Raw genomic sequence first — 20,668 nt, forward strand, 5'->3', positions numbered from 1 at the left:
AAGCAGTTACTGTGTTCAAATGCAGCAAGGCTTGGACAACATCAAGGCTTGAGCTCTGTTTGGCACTGGTGATACTTGCCACCAAAGTGCCAGGCAATGACCACCTCCAACAAGAGAGAATCTAACTATCGTCTCTTGAAATTTAATAATGTCGCCAACATTATCAGTTCAATTTGTTACCATTGATCACAAATGGAATTGAACCAGCCATATAAATACTGTGGCTCTAAAAACGGGTCAGAGGCTAAGAATTCTGCAGTGAGTAACTCCCCATTTGTCTCTCTAATGTTAAAAATCACGCAACACCAGGTTACAGTCCAACAGGCTTATTTGAAAGCACTAGCTTGCGGAGCGTTGCTCCTGTATCAGGTAGCTGTGAGATGAAGGACACCTCTCCAAAAGCTTGTGTTTCCAGATAAACCTGTTGGACTGTAACCTGGTGTTGTGTGATTTTTAACTTTGTCTACCTCAGTCCAACACCGGCATCTCCATACCATATCTCTTTACAAGGTACATGTCAGGAGTGTGATGGAATACTCTCCTAAATCTGAATCTGAATGATCCTTACTGTGTAAGAATGATCTTGCAGAACCCTTTACTGAGTGAACTTTTCCAAACATGCAGCTTTCTTTTTGGGCATAGAAGGTGAAAGGAAAATCACAATAATATCAATTTTACATAAGTGTTATCCTATTGAGTTTGAAAGTGGTTCAGCTTTTGGTTTTTGATGACTTGTTTCTTTAATATTGGGAAGGAATCCAGTCACTGGTATGTAAGTATGTTTAAATAAATTGCTTTCATGATCCCCTAATTGTACATTTTTCTCTACAGGGCTGGATGAATGAAATTTCCAATTATGATCCTGAAACCTACCATGCTACAATGACCCATTCTGTCTTCGTTCGTCTCGAGGGGACTGTACTAAGGCTGTCAAAACCGAATAAAAATATTTCTCGAAGGGCTTCTTTCAATGAGGCCAAGACGATAGCCACATACATTAGTCAGAAGATTTATGACATATCAGACAGTAGGGTGAGTGAAGAAGACCTGAAAATATGCAGGTTTGAGGATAATTAAATATACTAACAATGAATAGTTGCAGCTATAGGGGACTGAGGAAAAATAGTGATTTTTTTTTCCCCTCTATCTTTTCCCCCAATCTGATAACATTACAAGCACAACCCATAATACTTGTCTCAGAGACTCTTGTTCTCTTTGTGTGTCTGTTTACGTGTATGGGAATTTTTTTAAAAGGTAAAGTTTAAGCTATAGACTCATAAATTAGCTGTTCATATTTTTTCTTGTCATTGGTTTATAACAGTTGGATTGCAAACAATAGGTGTTTTCTTGTTGGAAAAATGGGGGATAAAACCAGGTGTGTTATTATTTTAACCTAAAATAGATAAAATTAGACAATTCAGTGATTTGATCAAATTTTCACATTTGTGATGACACCAGGAATAATGCTGCTTGATTTCCAGCACACTGCTTTGGTGAGTTGTGACGAAACCCAACTTCAGCATATTGAATAACATCTTGCTTTTCCTTTGGCCTCTTAAAATGGTAAAGGTAGAAAAATAATTAAATCATTAAGGACTAAGAATGGGAGGCAATCTTAGAATAGGTACACTACGAAAGAAAACCTTGTGGCCAGTCAACTCGAGACCACAGCTCTGCAAACTAATTCCCTTGCCTCTCCATAGCCTTGTAATATTTTTCACTTGTCCAATTTCATTTTGAAGAAATTTTGAGAGAATTAGAAAAGTAGACCTATCATAAAAAATGGAACGTGCTTGAAAAAAGGACAAACTCTGATGTAGGACACGGGATTCAATAATTATAAAGTAGGAAAATTAACAGAATCAATTATGAAAAAAGGCAGGTTTTCAATATTTTGTCACTAATAACATTGTAGCACTTGAGATCAACTGAGTGAAAGCAAAAGTAATTAAGAAATCAAAACCAGCAGGAAGCAAGTGGAAATTCTTCCAGTATCTCATTCTGAGGGGATATGGCATTGCTGAATGTATGCACTGTTTATGGTATCCAGTGTTTCATTGTGCTGTTTCTCAAACCACTAATGTTTTTGAGAAAGCAACTTGCAGAACATAACCTACTGTAATCTGGACAACCTGCATACTTTGGTTGAAGCTAAAATCTACACTCTTATCTTATGGGTAGTTATGCAATGTGAGTTTTATTTCTTGTCTGAGAATTTCTCTCTCTCCAACAGAATGGTTATTCAGATATACTTATAATAGAAAATAATTTTAAGTAACACTAAAATAAAAACATAAAATACAAAGAAATAACATTTATGTTTGACAGGTGCATTTAGTTCCAAAGGATCTGGCTAGGAAAAGAGTGTGGAATAAGAAGTACCCTATTTGCATTGAACTTGCCAGACAAGATGACTTTATGTCAAAGATGGAGGCAGAGACGGAGAACATGGAGGAAAAGCTGCCTGCAGATAAAACTGAAACTGCAATTGAGGAACCAGTGAAATCGTCTGTGTCACAAGAATTTGCAAAGCCAGTTTGCCAAAAGGACCAAGTTTTATATCTTTTTGGAAGGACTGGTAGAGAAAAGGAAGAATGGTTCAGGCGGTTCATTTCAGCCTCAAAATTGAAAGTTGATGCCAAGCGACCAGCCAGTCTAGGAGGCAGTGGCATACCAGGTGAACCAATGTTTTCTACGCTACTGAAATCACAATGGGAGGATATTTTTAACAAGATGTTTATATATGATAACATGTTTTATTAGAGACAAAATGTTAGGGAAAAATGTACATGTGGAATCATAAGAATTTCAACACAGGTATAAACCACTTGGATCTAGTAGCCTGAGATGCTATTAGTGAACTACTACTTCCCACTATTTTTCTTATACCGTTTTTTTTTGTATTGTTGAGGTTAGGGTAGCTTCTATAATCACATGCAGTGGTGTGTTCTATATTCTAATTATGTTTTGCATGAAAATGGTTTTGATATCCCTGCCTATGATTTTGGGTATTAATTTGAAGTTATTAGTTTACAGACGACTGGAAATAATCTCTCAAACACCTCCAGAATTTTTAACACTTACGTTAGTTTCATGCAAAACCCTCATTTTCCTGGTGAATTGAACCCTAATTTTCCAGGTTTTTCAACATAATTGTATCCTGTTATATTGGGCAAGAGCTTAATAAATGTGTATTCAATGGTTTCAATAACATTTTTAAAATATTCTTGCAGTATTCCAACTGTAGTCTATGATCTATACCTTATCCAATTATTCTTTTGAAATCATTGGCATCTAATGAAAGGTAGAATCCTATTTGCCCTTCAGATTTTTCCATCTGTATTCTTTAAAATTTGTTTAAGATGGGTGTCAATTTGCTGCTTTGTCCCAACATATCTTACTTCATGTTTGCCAAAAACAGTATTAACTATATTGGTTTACTTTCCTGTCTTGTGGTCTGTGTTTAGTTTTGTATACCCTCATTAGTGGTTAAATACCAATTTCAGTTATGACTGATCGAGCAAACCTATCTTGTGGATAATTGACATACAGAGCAAAAGGACTCTGCTTTGGTCCCTTGAATTAGGTGATTTTGGCTAAGGTACTGTAATTGTACTAATTGTCTCGGAATTGTATTAAGGAAGTTGACCCAGAATCATATTGTGAAGACCTTAGGTGGAGGAAGCATTGGATTTTATTCTAATGCCCTTAGAGTTGAAAGACCTACTTACAATCAAAGTCAATGCTTATGCCTGAATAGTCATCACTTAGACAATATCATATCATAATTCAAAGTTTGGGTGAAGATTTGTAGCTCGGGTGCTCGTTGTTGTGGTTCTGTTCGCCGAGCTGGAAGTTTTTGTTGCAAACGTTTCGTCCCCTGTCTAGGTGACATCCTCAGTGCTAGGGAGCCTCCTGTGAAGCGCTTCTGTGGTGTTTCCTCCGGCATTTATAGTGGCCTGTCCCTGCCGCTTCCGGTTGTCAGTTTCAGCTGTCCGCTGTAGTGGCCGGTATATTGGGTCCAGGTCGATGTGTTTGTTGATGGAGTTTGTGGATGAGTGCAATGCTTCTAGGAATTCCCTGGCTGTTCTTTGTTTGGCTTGCCCTATAATGGTAGTGTTGTCCCAGTCGAATTCATGTTGCTTGTCGTCTGCGTGTGTGGCTACTAAGGAAGACCGCTAACAATCCGCATCCATGAACATCAACTAGCCACGAAACGCCACGACCAGCTATCCTTACTGCGTCCACTGCACCCGATGTGGCCTCCTCTCTATTGGGGAGACAGGCCGCCTACTTGCGGAACGTTTCAGAGAACACCTCCGGGACACCCACACCAACCAACCCAACCACCCCGTGGCTCAACACTTCAACTCCTCCTCCCACTCCACCAAGGACATGCAGGTCCTAGGACTCCTCCATCGCCAGACCATAGCAACACAATGGCTGGAGGAAGAGCGCCTCATCTTCCGCCTAGGAACCCTCCAACCACAAGGGATGAACTCACATTTCTCCAGTTTCCTCATTTCCCCCCCCCCCCCCCCCCCCCCCCTTGTCTCAGTCCCAACCCTCGAACTCAGCACCACCTTCCTAACCTGCAATCTTCTTCCTGACCTCTCCGGCCTATCACCCTCACCTTAACCTCCTTCCACCTATCACATTTCCAACGCCCCTCCTCCATACCTTTTATCTTAGCCTGCTTGGCACACTTTCCTCATTCCTGAAGAAGGGCTCATACCCAAAAAGTTGATTCTGCTGCTCCTTGGATGCTGCCTGACCTGCTGCGCTTTTCCAGCAACACATTTTCAGCTCTGATCTCCAGCATCTGCAGTCCTCACTTTCTCCTAAATTCCAACAATGCACAACAACCTCTGTATTTTTGTTATAGACTGTGCTTGCACAATGTAAAGTCAATTTTTACAAATTCATGAAGCTTTTCTACATTTTTGTGTGTTTATTCAGTTTTTAATAATCTTGATTCAGATTTAATTCAGAGATTTTGCAGCTGCTGCACGCTCCAGGATTTCAGCAAATACAGACTTATGGAAAATGTTGTTGGGCATTCATGCTCTTCACATTTAATTTTTGGAACATTTCCAAACTTTCATGATTGATCATAATTGAATTTAAATCTATGCCTTTATGCTCAGTGTTGCTCAACTGGAATGTCTTCAGTTTCTTGGCTTCTCTGTCTGTCTTTCAAAGTCACATCACATGGCTGAAAAATTTGCCAGTTCTCGGATGGAGAAGTTCTGAAAGTTAGCATAGGGAATTATGTCATACTAGGAATATTTATAAGAAATTACAACTAATTAAACATTGTGGCCATAGGGGTGTCACAGCAATGTAATCTGCTTAATATAGAGCAAATGAAATAGGGATTAGATGGAGTGACAAAAAGCTTTGTCAAAAAATGTAGGTTTAAAGAAGGCTGTTATAGAAAGAGAACCAAGTAGGGAAATTTTGGGAGAGAATTTTAGAACTGAGGCCAAGATGGTGAAGGCTGTTATGATCCCTGGCCAGTGACCAGTAACTTATCTTTAAGTAGATGAATTTTGAGTTTTCAGGTACTTAGAGAATAAAATCACAGGATTTTAGTTTTGAGCAAACAGAATTAAACTCTACCATAAAATATTGAACAGTAATACAAGCTACAGTGTACGTACAAATCATACTGTAACATCCATTAGCATGTAGTATGTCTGGGTAGTGGATAAACTGTGACCAATGCCCTCAGTCAAGATCGATATCACGAATTTCTCAATCCCTCCACCTCTTGCCTGGTCATTAGTGATAGTGGGTCACCAAGAACAGGGTTAGGATTAGAAAGGAGCAAAGGTGCTGTACTACTTCATTTTCTTAAGGAGCGTTGATAATAACTTTTGTTCATTTCATGTCTTAAGGGATTTAAAGATTAACTTATCATTATGTTTAGAACCTTTTTTTTAACAAAAACAGTTATTGGATTAATTGTTGGGCTATTTGCTAAGCTGTTACGTTTGTTGGCAGATGTTTCGTCTCCTTTCTAGGTGACATCATCAATGCTGTGTTGCCTCCTGTGATGCACTGCCATACTGTTCCGCTTTGAATTTACATGGTTCTATTTGGGCTGTTTACAGTTGGTGCCGGTTCCAGTTTCCATTGCAGCAGTTTTATATTGAGATTAGGTCAATGTGTTGCATAGACCGCATATTAAAACTACTTGAACTGCGTCTGCCAGAGGATGTGGTGGAGGCTGGTACAATTGCAACATTTAAGAGGCATTTGGATGGGTATATGAATAGGAAGGGTTTGGAGGGATATGGGCTGGGTACTGGCAGGTGGGACTAGATTGGGTTGGGATATCTGGTCGGCATGGACGGGTTAGACCGAAGGGTCTGTTTCCATGCTGTACATCTCTATGACTCTATGACCAGGTATATGAACAAATCAATGGGTCACCCAGGGGCTCATCCATTTTGAGGCTCATAGCTGAAGTGGTAATGCAAAGACTCAAACAGACTGTCCTCCCACAGATCAAACATAAGTTATGGATCAGGTACATGGATGATGAGTCATAGAGATGTACAGCACGGAAACAGACCATTCGGTCCAACTCGTCCAAGCCAACCAGATATCCCAACCCAATCAAGTCCCATCTGCCAGCATACCTGGCCCTTATCCCTCCAAACCCTTCCCATTCATATACCCATCCAGATGCCTTTTAAATGTTGCAATTGTACTAGCCTCCACCACTTCCTCTGGCAGCTCATTCCATGCATGTACCACCTGCGTGAAAACGTTGCCCCCAAGGTCTCTTTTATATCTTTCCCCTCTCACCTTAAACCTATGCCCTCTAGTTCTGGACACCCCCACCCACTCCTATTCATGCCCATCACGATTTTATAAACCTCTATAAGGTCACCCCTCAACCTCCAACACTCCAGGGAAAACAGCCCTAGCCTATTCAGCCTCTCCCTCTCGCTCAAATCCTCCAACCCTGGCAACATCCTTGTAAATCTTTTCTGAATCTTTTCAAGTTTCACAACATCCTTTTGATAGGAAGGAGACCAGAATTGCACGCAATGTTCCAACAGTAGCCTAACCAACATCCTGTTCAGCTGCAACATGACCTCCCAACTCCTGTACTCAATACTCTGACCAATAAAGGAAAGCATAGTAAACGCTTCCTTCACTATCCTATCTACCTGCGACTCCACTTTCAAGGAGCTATGAACCTGCACTCCAAGGTCTCTTTTTTTTTCAGCAACACTCCCCAGGGCCTTACCATTAAGTGTATAAGTCCTGCTAAGATTTGCTTTCCCAAAATGCCACACCTCACGTTTATTAAAATTAAACTCCATCTGCCACTCCTCGGCCCATTGGTCCATCTGATCAAGATTCTGTTGTAATCTGAGGTAACCTTCTCCGCTGTCCACTCCACCTCCAATTTTGATGTCATCAGCAAACTTACTAACTGTACCTCTTATGCTTGCATCCAAATCATTTTATATAAATGATGACAAGTAGTGGACCCAGCACTGATCCTTGTGACCCTCCACTGGTCATAGGCCTCCACTCTGAAAAACAACCCTCCACCACCACCCTCTGTTTTCTACTTTTGAGCCAGTTCTCTGTCCAAATGGCGAATTCTCCCTATATTCCGTGAGATCTAACCTTGCTCACCAGTGTCCCATGGGGAACCTTGTCGAACGCCTTACCGAAGTCCATATAGATCGCATCTACTTCTCTGTCCTCATCAATCCCCTTTGTTACTTCTTCAAAAAACTCAATCAAGTTTGTGAGAGATAATCTCCCAGGCATAAAACCTTGTTGACTATCCCTTTCCCATTCCAGCAACTTGCCACCACCGACGTCGGGCTCACTGGTCTATAGTTCCCTGGCTTGTCCTTACCACCCTTCTTAAACAGTGACACCACATTAGCCAACCTCCAGTCTTCCGGCAACTCACCTGTGACTATTGATGATGCAAATATCTCAGCAAGGGGCCCAGCAATCACTTCCCCAGCTTCCCACAGAGTTCTCGGGTGCACCTGATCAGTTCCTGGGATTTATCCACTTTTATGCATTTCAAGACATCCTCCTTTGTAATATGGACATTTTTCAAGATATTTTTGTGATAATCAGAAGAGCTGAAATCAAGAACACACACCAGTAGATCAACAGCATTTTCACTAGAATCAGATTTATGAGAGAGGAGGTAAACAAAAACCGACTCCCATTTCTAGATCTAATGGTTACAAGGACACAATGGTGAATTCACAACAAAAGTTTGCAGAAAGACCACACATCCTGATCAGATCCTAAACTACAACAGCAACGCCTGTAAGAGGAGCTGCATTAGGACCTTGCTGAAAAGAGCAGCAACACACTGCAGCACCCTGGTACTGCAAGGACAGGAAGAAGAACACCTATTCAAAGTCTTTGCTAAAAACAGATAGCCCCACAGCCTTGTCTGCAGATGCCTGGCGGACAAGCAACACCAAGAAGATAAGACATGCCCCAACACATTGGCTACTCTCCCACACATTAAAAACATCACAGAACTGGCAACTGGACTGCTCTGTTCACTCGGGATTTTGACAGCACACAAAGCGACAGCCACACCCAACAGTGGCTCACCAGAATAAAGGATCTGATACCCACTTTGTGCAGGCCGAATGTAATTTCCAAGTTCCCATGCAGTGACCGCACTAAGCAATATGTAGGACAAACAGGCAGACAGCTAGCAACCCACATCCATGAACACCAACTGGCAACTAAGCGATACTAGCAACTCTCCCTGGTATCTGTACACACAGACAACATGAACTATGAGTATATACTGGGAGAATGGAATAGAGTTTTTGCAGAGAGTAGAGTGTGAGGATGTATAGTCAAGGTAACTGTGGGAGTCACTTGGTTTGTAGTGGATATTGGTGTCCACACAATCCTCAGAAATGAAAACAGATTTTGAGGAAAGGAAGGGAGAAGTCTGAGATGGACCAGATGAAGGTGAGAATGGGTTGGATATTGGAAGAGAAATTGATAAACTTTTTCAATTCTGGATGAAAGATGGAAGCAGCATCGATGATATCGTCAATATACCTGAGAAAGAGTTGTGGGTGGGGACCGAAATAGGACTAGAACAAGGCATGTTCTATGTACCCCACGAAGAGACAGGCCTAACTGAAGCCCATGTGGGTACTGATGGACACCCCTTTGACCTGAAGAAAGTGAGAGGAGTTAAGAGTGATGTATGGGCACTGTTCAGATCTTTTCTTCCAGGAAAAAGCAGAGAGCCCTGAGACCTGATAGGAATGGACATGTAAAGGGATTGCACGTATATGGTAAATCGGGGACAGCTGGAGGCTGCAAACTGGACATTTTGAAGCTGATGTACAGCATCAGAGGAATCACAGATGTAAGTGGGAAAAGACTGGGCAAAGGGAAACAAATCTGAGTTGAGGTCAGAAGAGATGAGTTCTGTGGGGCAGGAGCAGGCAGAAACAATGCACCTCTTTGGGCAGTCCTGTGGATTTTGGGAAGGAGCTAGAAGTGAGTTGTGCGGCATTGGGAGACTATGAGCTTTGAAGTAGTAGGGGCAGTTTACAAGATGAAATGTGGATAATGACTGTTGTGGACATGGTTGCCTGATTTTCCATAGTGTGCTCATGGTTCGGGGGAGGTAGGAGAGTTATTGAAGAGCTGGCGTTCAACCTCTGCAATGTAGACGTCAGTACTCCAGACAACAACATCACCACCTTTTGTCAGCAGGCTTAATTACAGAATCAGAGTTGGATCTGAGAGCATGAAGTGCAGTAATTTCACAGGGAGGTAGGTTGAAATAGGTGAGGGGGTCAGAGAAATTGTGTTGACCATTGTCACATCGACACTTCTCTATCAACCCAGTCGAGTGCAGGTAAACAGCCAGGCGGAGGGAGTGTTAGAGGTGCAGCAAGGGGTCTATGGGAGAAGGAAAGGAATCTTGTCCAAAGCAATGAGTGCAAAAGCAAAGGCAATGGAAGACGAGTTCAGCATCATGTCGTGCCCAAAATTCATTAAGGTGGAGATGCAGAGGGATGAAACTGCGAGCTTTGCTGAGGTTTGTTTGTTCATATTACACTAATATGAATGTGTGTGCTCCTGGAATGCTAATGGCAACTTGTTTGTGTTGGGAGAGTTTTATGAGTACACAGAATAAACCTTTGAGGAGAGTTAGCTTGCTTTTAATGAAAGTCTATTTTAAATTAAAATAAAAATCAATAAAGCCAGATATCAGTCAAGGCTCTGACTTGTCCAGTAATTACAGAGACTGACATTATTACAATAGTCAAATTTTGTTCATAATTTATTAGTTATATCCTTTGAAAATTGTTAATCCTGAATTTATATATTGATATTATTGCTCAGTTTGTCATTCTCTTACTGTCAATGGATTTATCCTATTGATATTTTGGCTTGGATCTCTGCTGTGCTGCGCTTCTGTTTATTACTAGTTCAAATCATTATTTAATGGAAGAAAATGTTTAATTTAATATGAGAAGTAACATTTACAGCAGGTAATTGAATATTCAATTTGTTGGACTTTTCAGTGATAGATTTAAGAAGGGATACAGATTTTGAAGTCTTGCTCAGTCAACTATTTGTTATCTTTTTCTTCTCCTTCAGGTATGTTAGAAACTTTGATATTTTAGACTTGATGTTTAAAACTAGGTATAAAGCTGTTGTGAAGAATGTTTAAGGTATTTCAGTGTTCTCATTACTAATCAATTGTGCTTTATTTTAGGTTTTGTGCCATCACACAGTAGGAACAATAGCCATTCAGGAATGCTGACTCATAGTCGCAGTAGCAGTAAAGGAAGTGTTGAAGAAATCATATCACAATCAAGACAGAAAGATTTCATGTCTGGTGTGCGCCAGAAAATGCTTCTGGACTATGCTTTCTATATGGCAAAGTACATTCCTGAAGAGCCCTCAAGTTCCAATGTGAGTCCTATCCACAGTGCCGAAAGTAGTCCCACAGCGGACAGTAAGGTAAGAAAAAACAAGTTAGTTATGAGTTTTGATATTTTTCTTCCAATACACAACATCTTAGTGTTATAGTTTAAAAAAAAATAAAAGCCTTAGAGCAGAACTGTTGAGCTTGAAGGTATCCTCCATAAAAGCTGTCAGTGTTGCTCCTGGGCATAGTTACCCAATATCATTTTGTCATTTTACCAAGTCATACTATTTTGTCAGCTGCGGGTGAGATGATGTAGCGACTGTCTGCCAGGAGCCAAATGACACACTTAAGTGGCCAATTAAGAGTCACTTCTTGCCTCCACCGATGGACTCACAGCAGACTTCTGGAGAGGTTTTCCTTTTTGCAAGCTCTGCACCACATGGAGTTAAAGTCATGATCATGTATTAATACTTTATATATTTTTAATAGTCCTGTTCATTTTCTTTGCATGTCAGTTGCCAAACAGTCAAATTGAGAACTCAGAACAACAAGTGGCTTGGGTCAATGCATTGGTTGGAAGAGTCTTCTGGGATTTCTTGGGTGAAACATACTGGTCAAACTTGGTGTCTCGAAAAATCCAGATGAAACTCAGCAAGATTAGGGTATGTGCTCAACATGTTCAGCCCATAAAATCAATGTTTATCAGTATAAATTTACTTGCAGTTAATTTAATATTCCTTGGCACAGATACTTAGTTCCATTTTGTTGATGCATAATTATAGAATTTGGAAAAGTGCCTTTCTCCAAGTCTTTGACCATAGATATCGTCTGCCGTCAGATGTTTGGAAAACACCTGTTATTCAGAATGTTTTCAATCAGTGGCTGCTCCCAAGAAGGTATTATCCATACAAGTTTGAACACTGTGCCTTAAGCTATTTGATGTTGAAGGCCCAGTAAATCTTTGTTCATGTGTTTCTGGTTCCGTTCCCTCGTCTTAATTGTTTAAAGTTCATAAAATGTTACACTAATGTTAGAAGTATCAACAAGGGGTGGATTTATTGAAAGAACAAGTGAGAGGGTTATTCCCTTTCAAAATATTTTGCCTACTACCTAGTTCCCTTATGAATGCCTTAATTGAACATGCCTCCACCAAAATGCATTGCATTCCATTCCAGACCCTAACCACTTGCTGCGTATTTTTTGTATTGCATTTGGCATCTTTTACTGATTACTTTTATTCTGTGTCCACTTGTTCTCTATCCTTGCATGAATACGAATAGTTTGTCCCTACGTATTCTATCTAGACCCTTCATAATTTTGAATACTTCTCTCCACCTTCTCCAAGGAAAGCAGTCCAAAATTCTCCAATATATTTTTATAACTGACGTTCATTTACCTTGGATTCATTCTCGTTAATAAAACCATAAGATGTGGAGAAAAAATATGCCATTTCGCCCATTGTGTCTGCTCTGCATTCAATGATATCATGGCTGATGTGATAATATTCAATTCCACTTTCTTGCCATTTCTCCATAAAATGTAATGAGGCAATGATATTATCGCTAGACTGTTAATCTAGAGACCCAGGAATGTTTTGGGGGATCTGGGTTTGAATACTGCCAAGGCAGATGGTGTAATTTGTATTCAATAAAAAATAATTTGCAATTAAGAGTTGAATGATGTCCTTGAATCCATTGTCAATTATAGGAAAACCCCATCTGGTTCAGCCTTTGCTGCCAGCCTTGCCTGGTTTGACCTACATGTGACTAGTCCCACAGTAATGTGGTTGTTTCACGCTTCAGGCGAGTTCACAGGCTGAGAAGGACAGTCCTTCATGGTAAACTCAGCTGGAGTGGGAATTGAACCCATGCTGTTATCGTTACTTTGCACTGCAAGCATACTATCCAGCCAACCCTCAAGAGGAACATAGAAAATTGGAGGAGACCATTCATCCCTTTGAGTTTGCTACACCATTCCGTATTATAATGGCCGATCATCTATCTCAGTACCTGTAGTCAGTTTGCACTTTCTTCCCATACCCTTTGACCCCTTATTTCCCATCCTGATTGAAAATCTATTTCGGCCAAATATACTTGACGACCCAGATTCGACAGTTCTCTGCCGTAACAAATTCTATCGTTTCACTACTGTCAGGAGAAATTCCTCCACATGCGTTTTAAATGGGCTCCCTTTTACTCTTAGAAAATGCCCTTTACCACAAGGCTCTTCCATAAGGGGAATCAATCTCTTCACATCTATGCCTCCTTGGCATTGTACATCTTTCAATAAGGTTGCCTTTCATTTTTCTAAACGTTATTGATTATGCGCCCAAACTACTCATGCTGTTCTCATAAGACAGTCCCTCCTTGAATGGGATCAACCAACTGAACCTTCTGTGGACTGCCCCCAATGCCAGTTTATCTTTCTTCGATAAAGGGATCAAAACTGTTTTCAGTATTATGGTCTGACTTGTGCCTTGTATTGTTTTAGCAAAACTTCCTTATTTTTATACTCCATTCCCATTGAAAGAAAGCTGACATTCCATTTCCATTCACTACTACTAGCTGAACTTGTATGCTAGCTCTTTGTGACTTAAGCATGCGAACCCAAAATCCCTCTTTGTTGCTCATTTCTGTGGTCTTTCTCCATTTAAGTAATAATATTCTGAAAAGTCACATAATCCACTCGGTAGACCCCCAACTGCCATGAGTTAAACTTGAACATACGTAATCCATGTATTTTAATTTTAGTCTCCCTCTCTTGTTCCTGGTGCTTCTCAGGTAATTCCTTAATAATCTTCAAACTGCAAGTTCTGGGACATCATATGCTTAAATCTAAAGCTATTTAAATTAAATTTTCTTTGTGGGTGTTGTGTTGTATTTAAGGATGGCTTCATAACACTCATGTAAATGCTTCAACTGCAGTCTAGGGACTGTAAATCCAGATGTCATTTTCAATATCACGCTGGCTTAGTTATTTCCTTCAGGTTTTTTATACTTCCATGTCAAAACCATATAAAGCCGTTCAGATGATAAATTACATATACAGTGACACATATAGCCAAATGTTACCTCAGAAGGAAGTTAAATTTATTGTTTTTAATTAAAAAGGCATATATAAACCTGTGGAACTTGTAGGAACTGATGGTGATATGTACTGAATATTTAAGTGGATAAATCCAAAATGATATTCCTTGTATCAACCAGGAAGCAAACCTTAGTTCTTTGGAGCAATCTTTGCGCTTCTATAGCATGATATTAATGTAAGGAGAAATTAATGTAAACATTTTTATCCTCCTTTCTTATTTTGACAGGTTTAGAATTTCACTTGCATCTGCTGTTCATTATATATATATATTGTAAAACGACTGGACTTCACTGCCCCTGTTTACTTTTGTTTGCGAACTGATGCATGCATTATTTTTTCAAGTGCTAATTATAATGTTATTCAGAATTATTTAGATGCTATTCTGCTCTGAGCATTTTTAAGGAAAATAACTTGAACATTTTTTACGTACTTTTGAGAAGCTAGTGTTTTTCCTTATTTACAATCGCTTAACCAAGCACTTATATAAAAGTATTCTTTATTCCTGCTAAAATTTTGAATAGTGTCTGAGAATTTCTGTATTCTTATTAACAGTCATAAGAACACCATTTAATACAATCATAGCTGATCTCATCTCAGCCTCAACTCCACTTTCCTGCTCACTCCCTGCAACTCTTTAACCCATTACTAATTAAAAATCGATCTCCTCCTTTAATTTATTCAGTGTCCTGGCATCCTCTGCACACTGGGATAGTGAATTCCATAAACTCACGACCCTTTAAGAGGAGTCCTTAAATATGCCTACACTTTGCCGAACATTATGACTATTTGTTCTAGGTTGCTGCACAGGGAGGAGCATCTGCTTGCATCTACTTTGTCAATTCCCGTTAACATCTTGCTTACCTTAATTAGATCTCCTCTCATTCTTCTAAATTCAAGTGAGTAAACCTCTAAACTGCTCAATCTCTCTTCATAAAGCCAGCCTTTCATCTCTGGAATTTATCCAATGAACCTTCATTGAACTCCAACCAAACAGTCTTTAAAATCTGGTTATCCTTTTGTGAAACTAAGGAGACAGAATGTAACCCTGGCTTGTTGAACAGGAGTGTTAAATTAGTAATTTTTCAGTATCTTGGATCCCTCTAATATCTCATGATCTCTGCAGCCACTTCTCTTAAAATACTTGGATATAGATCATCACATCCTGGCAACTTGTCTGCCTTGAGTTCCACTAGTTTTTCAAATATTTTGTCCCTCTTATAGAGACTATTACGAGACCTTTCCTCCCATTAGCACCTTACTTATCTTTTATCTTTGGGATGTTTATAGTGTTTTCCAACATGAAGACTGATGCAAAATGTTTATTTAAATTATCTGTCATTTCCCTCTTCTCCATTATCAATTCCCCAGTTGCAAACTCCAAGGGCCCCACACTTCAGCTACCCATAATTGTAGAAGCTCTTGCTGTTTGCTTTTATATTTCTTGCTAGTTTACTTTTATATTCAGTTTTCTCCCTCATGCTTAGCTTGTTAGTCATCTGCTGCTAGTTCATAAAAAAAATCGCAATCCTCTGGCTTACAAACAATTTTGCTGCTTTGTAGGTCTTAGTTTTTGATTGCTTTTCTTGAGTCACTTTTTTTATCCATGGTAGATCACCCTTTTCGTCAATTCCTTCTTTTTGACTGGAATGCATTTTGCTCAATGTTATGCAATGGGCTGAGAAGTGGTAGATGGAGTTTAATTCAGATAATTGCGAGGTGTTGCATTTTGAGAAAGCCAAATCTTAGCAGGACTTCTACACTTAATGGTAAGTTCCTAGGGATTGTTGCTGAACAAAGAGACCTTGGAGTACAGGTTCATAGCTCCTTGAAAGTGGAGTCGCAGGTAGATAGGATAGTGAAGAAGGAGTATGGTATGCTTTCCTTTATTGGTCAGAGTATTGACTACAGGAGTTGGGAGGTCATGTTGCAGCTATGCAGGACATTGGTTAGGCCCCTGTTGCAATATGGCGTGCAATTCTGGTCTCCTTCCTATCGGAAAGATGTTATGAAAGGGTTCAGAAAAGACTTACAAGAATGTTGCCAGGATTGGAGTATTTGAGCTATAGGGAGAGGCTGAACAGGCTGGGGCTGTTTTCTCTGGAGCATTGGAGGCTGAGGGGTGACCTTATAGAGGTTTACAAAATTATGAGAGGCATGGATAGGATAAATAGACAAAGTCTTTTCCCTGGGGACGGTGAGTCCAGAACTAGAGGGCATAGGTTTAGGGTGAGAGGGGAAAGATATAAAAGAGACCTAGGGGGCAACTTTTTCACTCAGAAGGTGGTATATGTATGGATTGAACTGCCAAAGGAAGTGGTGGAGGCTGGTACAATTGCAACATTTAAAAGGTATCTGGATGGGTATATGAATAGGAAGGGTTTGGAGGGATATGGGCCGGGTGCTGGCAGGTGGGACTATATTGGGTTGGGATATCTGGTCGGCATGGATGGGTTGGACAGTAGGGTCTGTTTCCGTGCTGTACATCTCTATGACTATGACTAAATTTCTGCACAATTGTTTGCAGCTACTTATCCACTGATCTTCCCCTTAGTATATTTCTTTCTTCATATCTCTGAAATTGCCTCTAATTCTGTTGAGGACACTGGTTTGTGCCCTGAGTTGCTCTCTCTCAAACTGAAATTGAAACTTGACTTTGTTTCTTTTATTCATTTGTGGGACGTGGGCATCACTGGCTATTTAGTGAGCATCGGTATTTATTGCCCATCCCTAGTTGCCCTTGTTGTGGTAAGAAAGTTGTGGTAAGCTGCCAATTGACCTGCTGCATTACATATGTTATAAGTAAACACAATGCCTTTAGGGAGGAATTCCAGGATTTTGAACTAGCAACACTGAAGGAGAAGTGATACAGTTTTAAGTCAGGATGGGGAGTGGTTTGAAAGGGAGCTTGTGGGTGGTGGTGTTCCCATGTGCCTGCTTCCCTTGTCTTTCTAGGTGGAAGTGGTGGTGGGCTTGGAAGGTGCTGTGGAGAAAGTGAGGACTGCAGATGCAGGAGATCAAAGCTGAAAATGTGTTGCTGGAAAAGCGCAACAGGTCAGGCAGCATCCAAGGAGCAGGAGAATTGACATTTCGGGCATGAGCCCTTCTTCAGGAATAAGGAAAGTGTGCCAAGCAGGCTAAGATAAAAGGTAGGGAGGAGGGGCTTGGCGCCACCTCCAAACGGACCCCACCACCAGGGATATATTTCCCTCCCCTCCCCTATCAGCGTTCCGAAAAGACCACTCCCTCCGTGACTCCCTTGTCAGGTCCACACCCCCCACCAACCCAAGCTCCACTCCCGGCACCTTCCCCCGCAATCGCAAGAAATGCAAAACTTGCGCCCACACCTCCCCCCTTACTTCCCTCCGAGGCCCCAAGGGATCCTTCCATATCCACCACAAATTCACCTGCACCTCCACACACATCATTTACTGCATCCGCTGCACCCGATGTGGCCTCCTCTATATTGGGGAGATAGGCCGCCTACTTGCGGAACGTTTCAGAGTACACCTCTGGGACACCCGGGCCAACCAACCCAACCACCCCATGGCTCAACACTTCAACTCCCCCTCCCACTCCACCAAGGACATGCAGGTCTTTGGACTCCTCCATCGCCAGACCATAGCAACACGACGGCTGGAGGAAGAGTGCCTCATCTTCCGCCTAGGAACTCTCCAACCACAAGGGATGAACTCACATTTCTCCAGTTTCCTCATTTCCCCTCCCCCCACCTTGTCTCAGTCCCAACCCTCGATCTCAGCATCACCTTCCTAACCTGCAGTCTTCTTCCTGACCTCTCCACCCCCACCCCCATTCCGGCCTATCACCCTTACCTTAACTTCCTTCCACCTATCACATTTCTAACGCCCCTCCCCCAAGTCCCTCCTCCCTACCTTTTATCTTAGCCTGCTTGGCACACTTTCCTCATTCCTGAAGAAGGGCTCATGCCCGAAACGTCGATTCTCCTGCTCCTTGGATGCTGCCTGACCTACTGCGCTTTGGAAGGTACTGTCTAAGGATCTTTGATGAATTTCAGCAGTGCATCTTGTAGATAGTACACAATGCTGCTCCTGACTGTTGGTGATGGAGGGACTGACCACTTGTGGATGTGGTGCCATCAAGCAGGCTGCTTTGTCCTGAATGTCCCAAGCTCTTGAGTGTTGTTAGAGCTACAGCCATCTAGGCAAGAAGAAAGTATTCTATCACACTCCTGAATTTGTGGACAGGCTTTGGGGAGTCAGGTGGTGAATTACTCTCTGCAGTATTCCTGGTCTCTAACCTGTTCTTGTAGCCACTGTATTTATAGGTTAAGTTCAATTGGGTTTCTGATCAATGGTAATCCAGAGGATGTTGGAAGTGGAGGTTGCAACTGGATAATTGATAATGGGGGAACAGGGGAAATGGCAGATAATTTTAAAAAAGTGTAGTGGGTAGTGGTAACTTCAATGATTATAGAATCATAGACTCATACTGCATTAGAAACAGATCCTTCGGTCCAACTAATCCATATCGACCATGCTCCCAAACTAAACGATGTGCACTTGCCTGCATTTAGCCCATATCCCTTCAACATTTTTCCTATTTGTGTATTTATCCAATGTATTTTATGTGTTGTAACTGTACCTGCACCCATCACTTGCTCTGGTAGTTCATTCCACACATGAACCACTCTTTGTATTAAAGTGTTGCTCCCTATGTCCTTTTTAAACCTTTTTCCTCCTACCTTAAAAATATATGCCCCCTAGTTTTGAACTCCCCTACCCTCTTTTGGAAGAGCTTTAACATTAAGAATGCTATTGACATCATTAAGTTAAAAGTCACACAACGCCAGGTTATAGTCCAATAGGTTTATTTCAAAGTATAGGCTTTCAGAGCACTGCTCCTTCGTCAGGTAGTTAATGGGGCAGGATCATAGGATACAGAATTTATAGTAAAAGATCAAAGTGTCATACAACTGATGCTGTATTGAACAAACCTAGATTGCTGTTAAATCTTCGATCACTTAGACTGGAGATGCATATTCCAATTGATTAGTATGTAAATTCCCAAAATTTCTTTCAAGTCATAGCCCCGAGATAACTTAAAAAAAGTGGCATCTCAATGTGTGTGTGGGAGAAGGAAAGCATGTGTGGAAGAGAGGATGAGAGTGTGCGCGTGTGAGAGTGTGTGTCTATGCTTTACAGAATGGATGCACATGTAACAGTGTTTATGCCTGTGAGAGGGTGTGCACATGAGTATGTGTATGAGAAAGTGTCTGTGTGAGAGTGTATAGTGTAGTGGGGTCACCTGTATTGTAGCACGATCCCAAGATCCCAGTTGAGGCCATCCTCATGGGTACCAAACTTGGCTATCAGCCTCTGCTCGGCCACTCTGTTGCATGTCCCAAAGACTGCCTTGAAGGACGGTCACCCGAAGATCCGAGGTCAAATGTCTTTGACCACTGAATTTGTTCAATACATCGCACCAGTTGTATGAAACTTTGATGTAAATTCTGTGTCCTATGATTCTGCCCCACCAACTACCTGACGAACGAGCAGCACTCCGAAAGCTAGCTCTTTCTAAGTAACCTGTTGGATATAACCTGGTGTTGTGTGATTTTTAACTTTGTCTACCTCAGTCCAATACTGATACCTCCACAGAATTGACATTATTGTGGAGGGCTGGGGCGATGTCAGTAAAGACTGCTTGCATGCAGCTTGGCGGAGGGTTCCCCCAGACTTTCTTCGTGATTTTAAAGGTGTCGAACCATCAGAAGAGCTTCCAGCAATCAAAGGTCATTATGTCGCTTTTGCAAAGCAAGTTGGATTTGAAGGAATGAAGACTGATCTCCGCAATTTGTTGCTGCGAGGGAAATTGATGCTTGAGATGGAGACAATGAAGTCCATGATGCAGCACCACGAGAACTTTCCACTTCTCTTTTGTCTTCTATCCTGAGGGAAGTTGAGAAGCCGTTGCAGCTCTTAGAAGACAGTGACTACAATGCAGAATGTAGCAGGATAGCAGTTCATGGCATAAAATCTTATCTGGCACCCTATAAGTAACTCCTTCATGAAAGAAGAAAGATGATAAAGCAGCAATAACTAGATGACGTTTTAAAGCAAACTCCAAAGAAACAGTCTGGGGATAATAAACCATAGCCATTAACTTCTGATATAAATTTGGTTAGGTGAATTGGCCATGCCAGATTACCCATAGCGTTCAGGGATGTGTAGGTTGGGTGCATTAATCAGAGATAAATGTAGAGTAATAGAGTATGGGAATGGGTCTGGGTGGGTTAGTCTTTGGAGGGTCAATATGGACTAGTTGGTGGGCTAAATGTCCTGTTTCCACTGTGTAGGGATTCTATGAAATACTTTCTTGCGTAGTAACCCTGCACTCAGAACTGTACTTGGAACTAATAATGATGCTGATAATGACCCTCAGCCCTGACTTAATGCAAACTCAGAAACCTCTTAAACTGTTAAATGTATTGTATTATTTCATTAAAATATGATTTTTAACATTTACTTAGCCTAACACAAATGATAGCACAGTCTAACTACTATTTTTGTTTTGATTTTTACTGATATTTTTGATACTTTGACCCAACCCTATTTTTCCCCATAGGCCACACTATTTCTATTGATCAATTTTCTATAACATACGTTGCATGAGAAGGCAACT

General features: G+C 41.0%; 1 protein-coding gene across 2 annotated transcripts in view; it reads left to right on the forward strand.

Annotated features, from left to right (window-relative positions):
• tex2 (testis expressed 2) overlaps nt 1–20,668 on the forward strand; it is a 90,435-nt gene that overhangs the window by 25,630 nt on the left and 44,137 nt on the right. For both annotated transcript variants that reach the window (XM_088000745.1, XM_043715090.2), the window contains exons 2-5: nt 832–1,032; nt 2,329–2,677; nt 10,766–11,013; nt 11,437–11,583. In XM_088000745.1, coding sequence (XP_087856871.1) covers nt 832–1,032; nt 2,329–2,677; nt 10,766–11,013; nt 11,437–11,583 — 945 coding nt within the window. The remainder of the gene's footprint in view (nt 1–831; nt 1,033–2,328; nt 2,678–10,765; nt 11,014–11,436; nt 11,584–20,668) is intronic.

This window comes from Chiloscyllium plagiosum, unplaced genomic scaffold (genome assembly GCF_037043375.1).
Source record: "Chiloscyllium plagiosum isolate Xiang-an unplaced genomic scaffold, Cpla_swu_hap1 HiC_scaffold_25, whole genome shotgun sequence".
NCBI lineage: Eukaryota > Metazoa > Chordata > Chondrichthyes > Orectolobiformes > Hemiscylliidae > Chiloscyllium > Chiloscyllium plagiosum.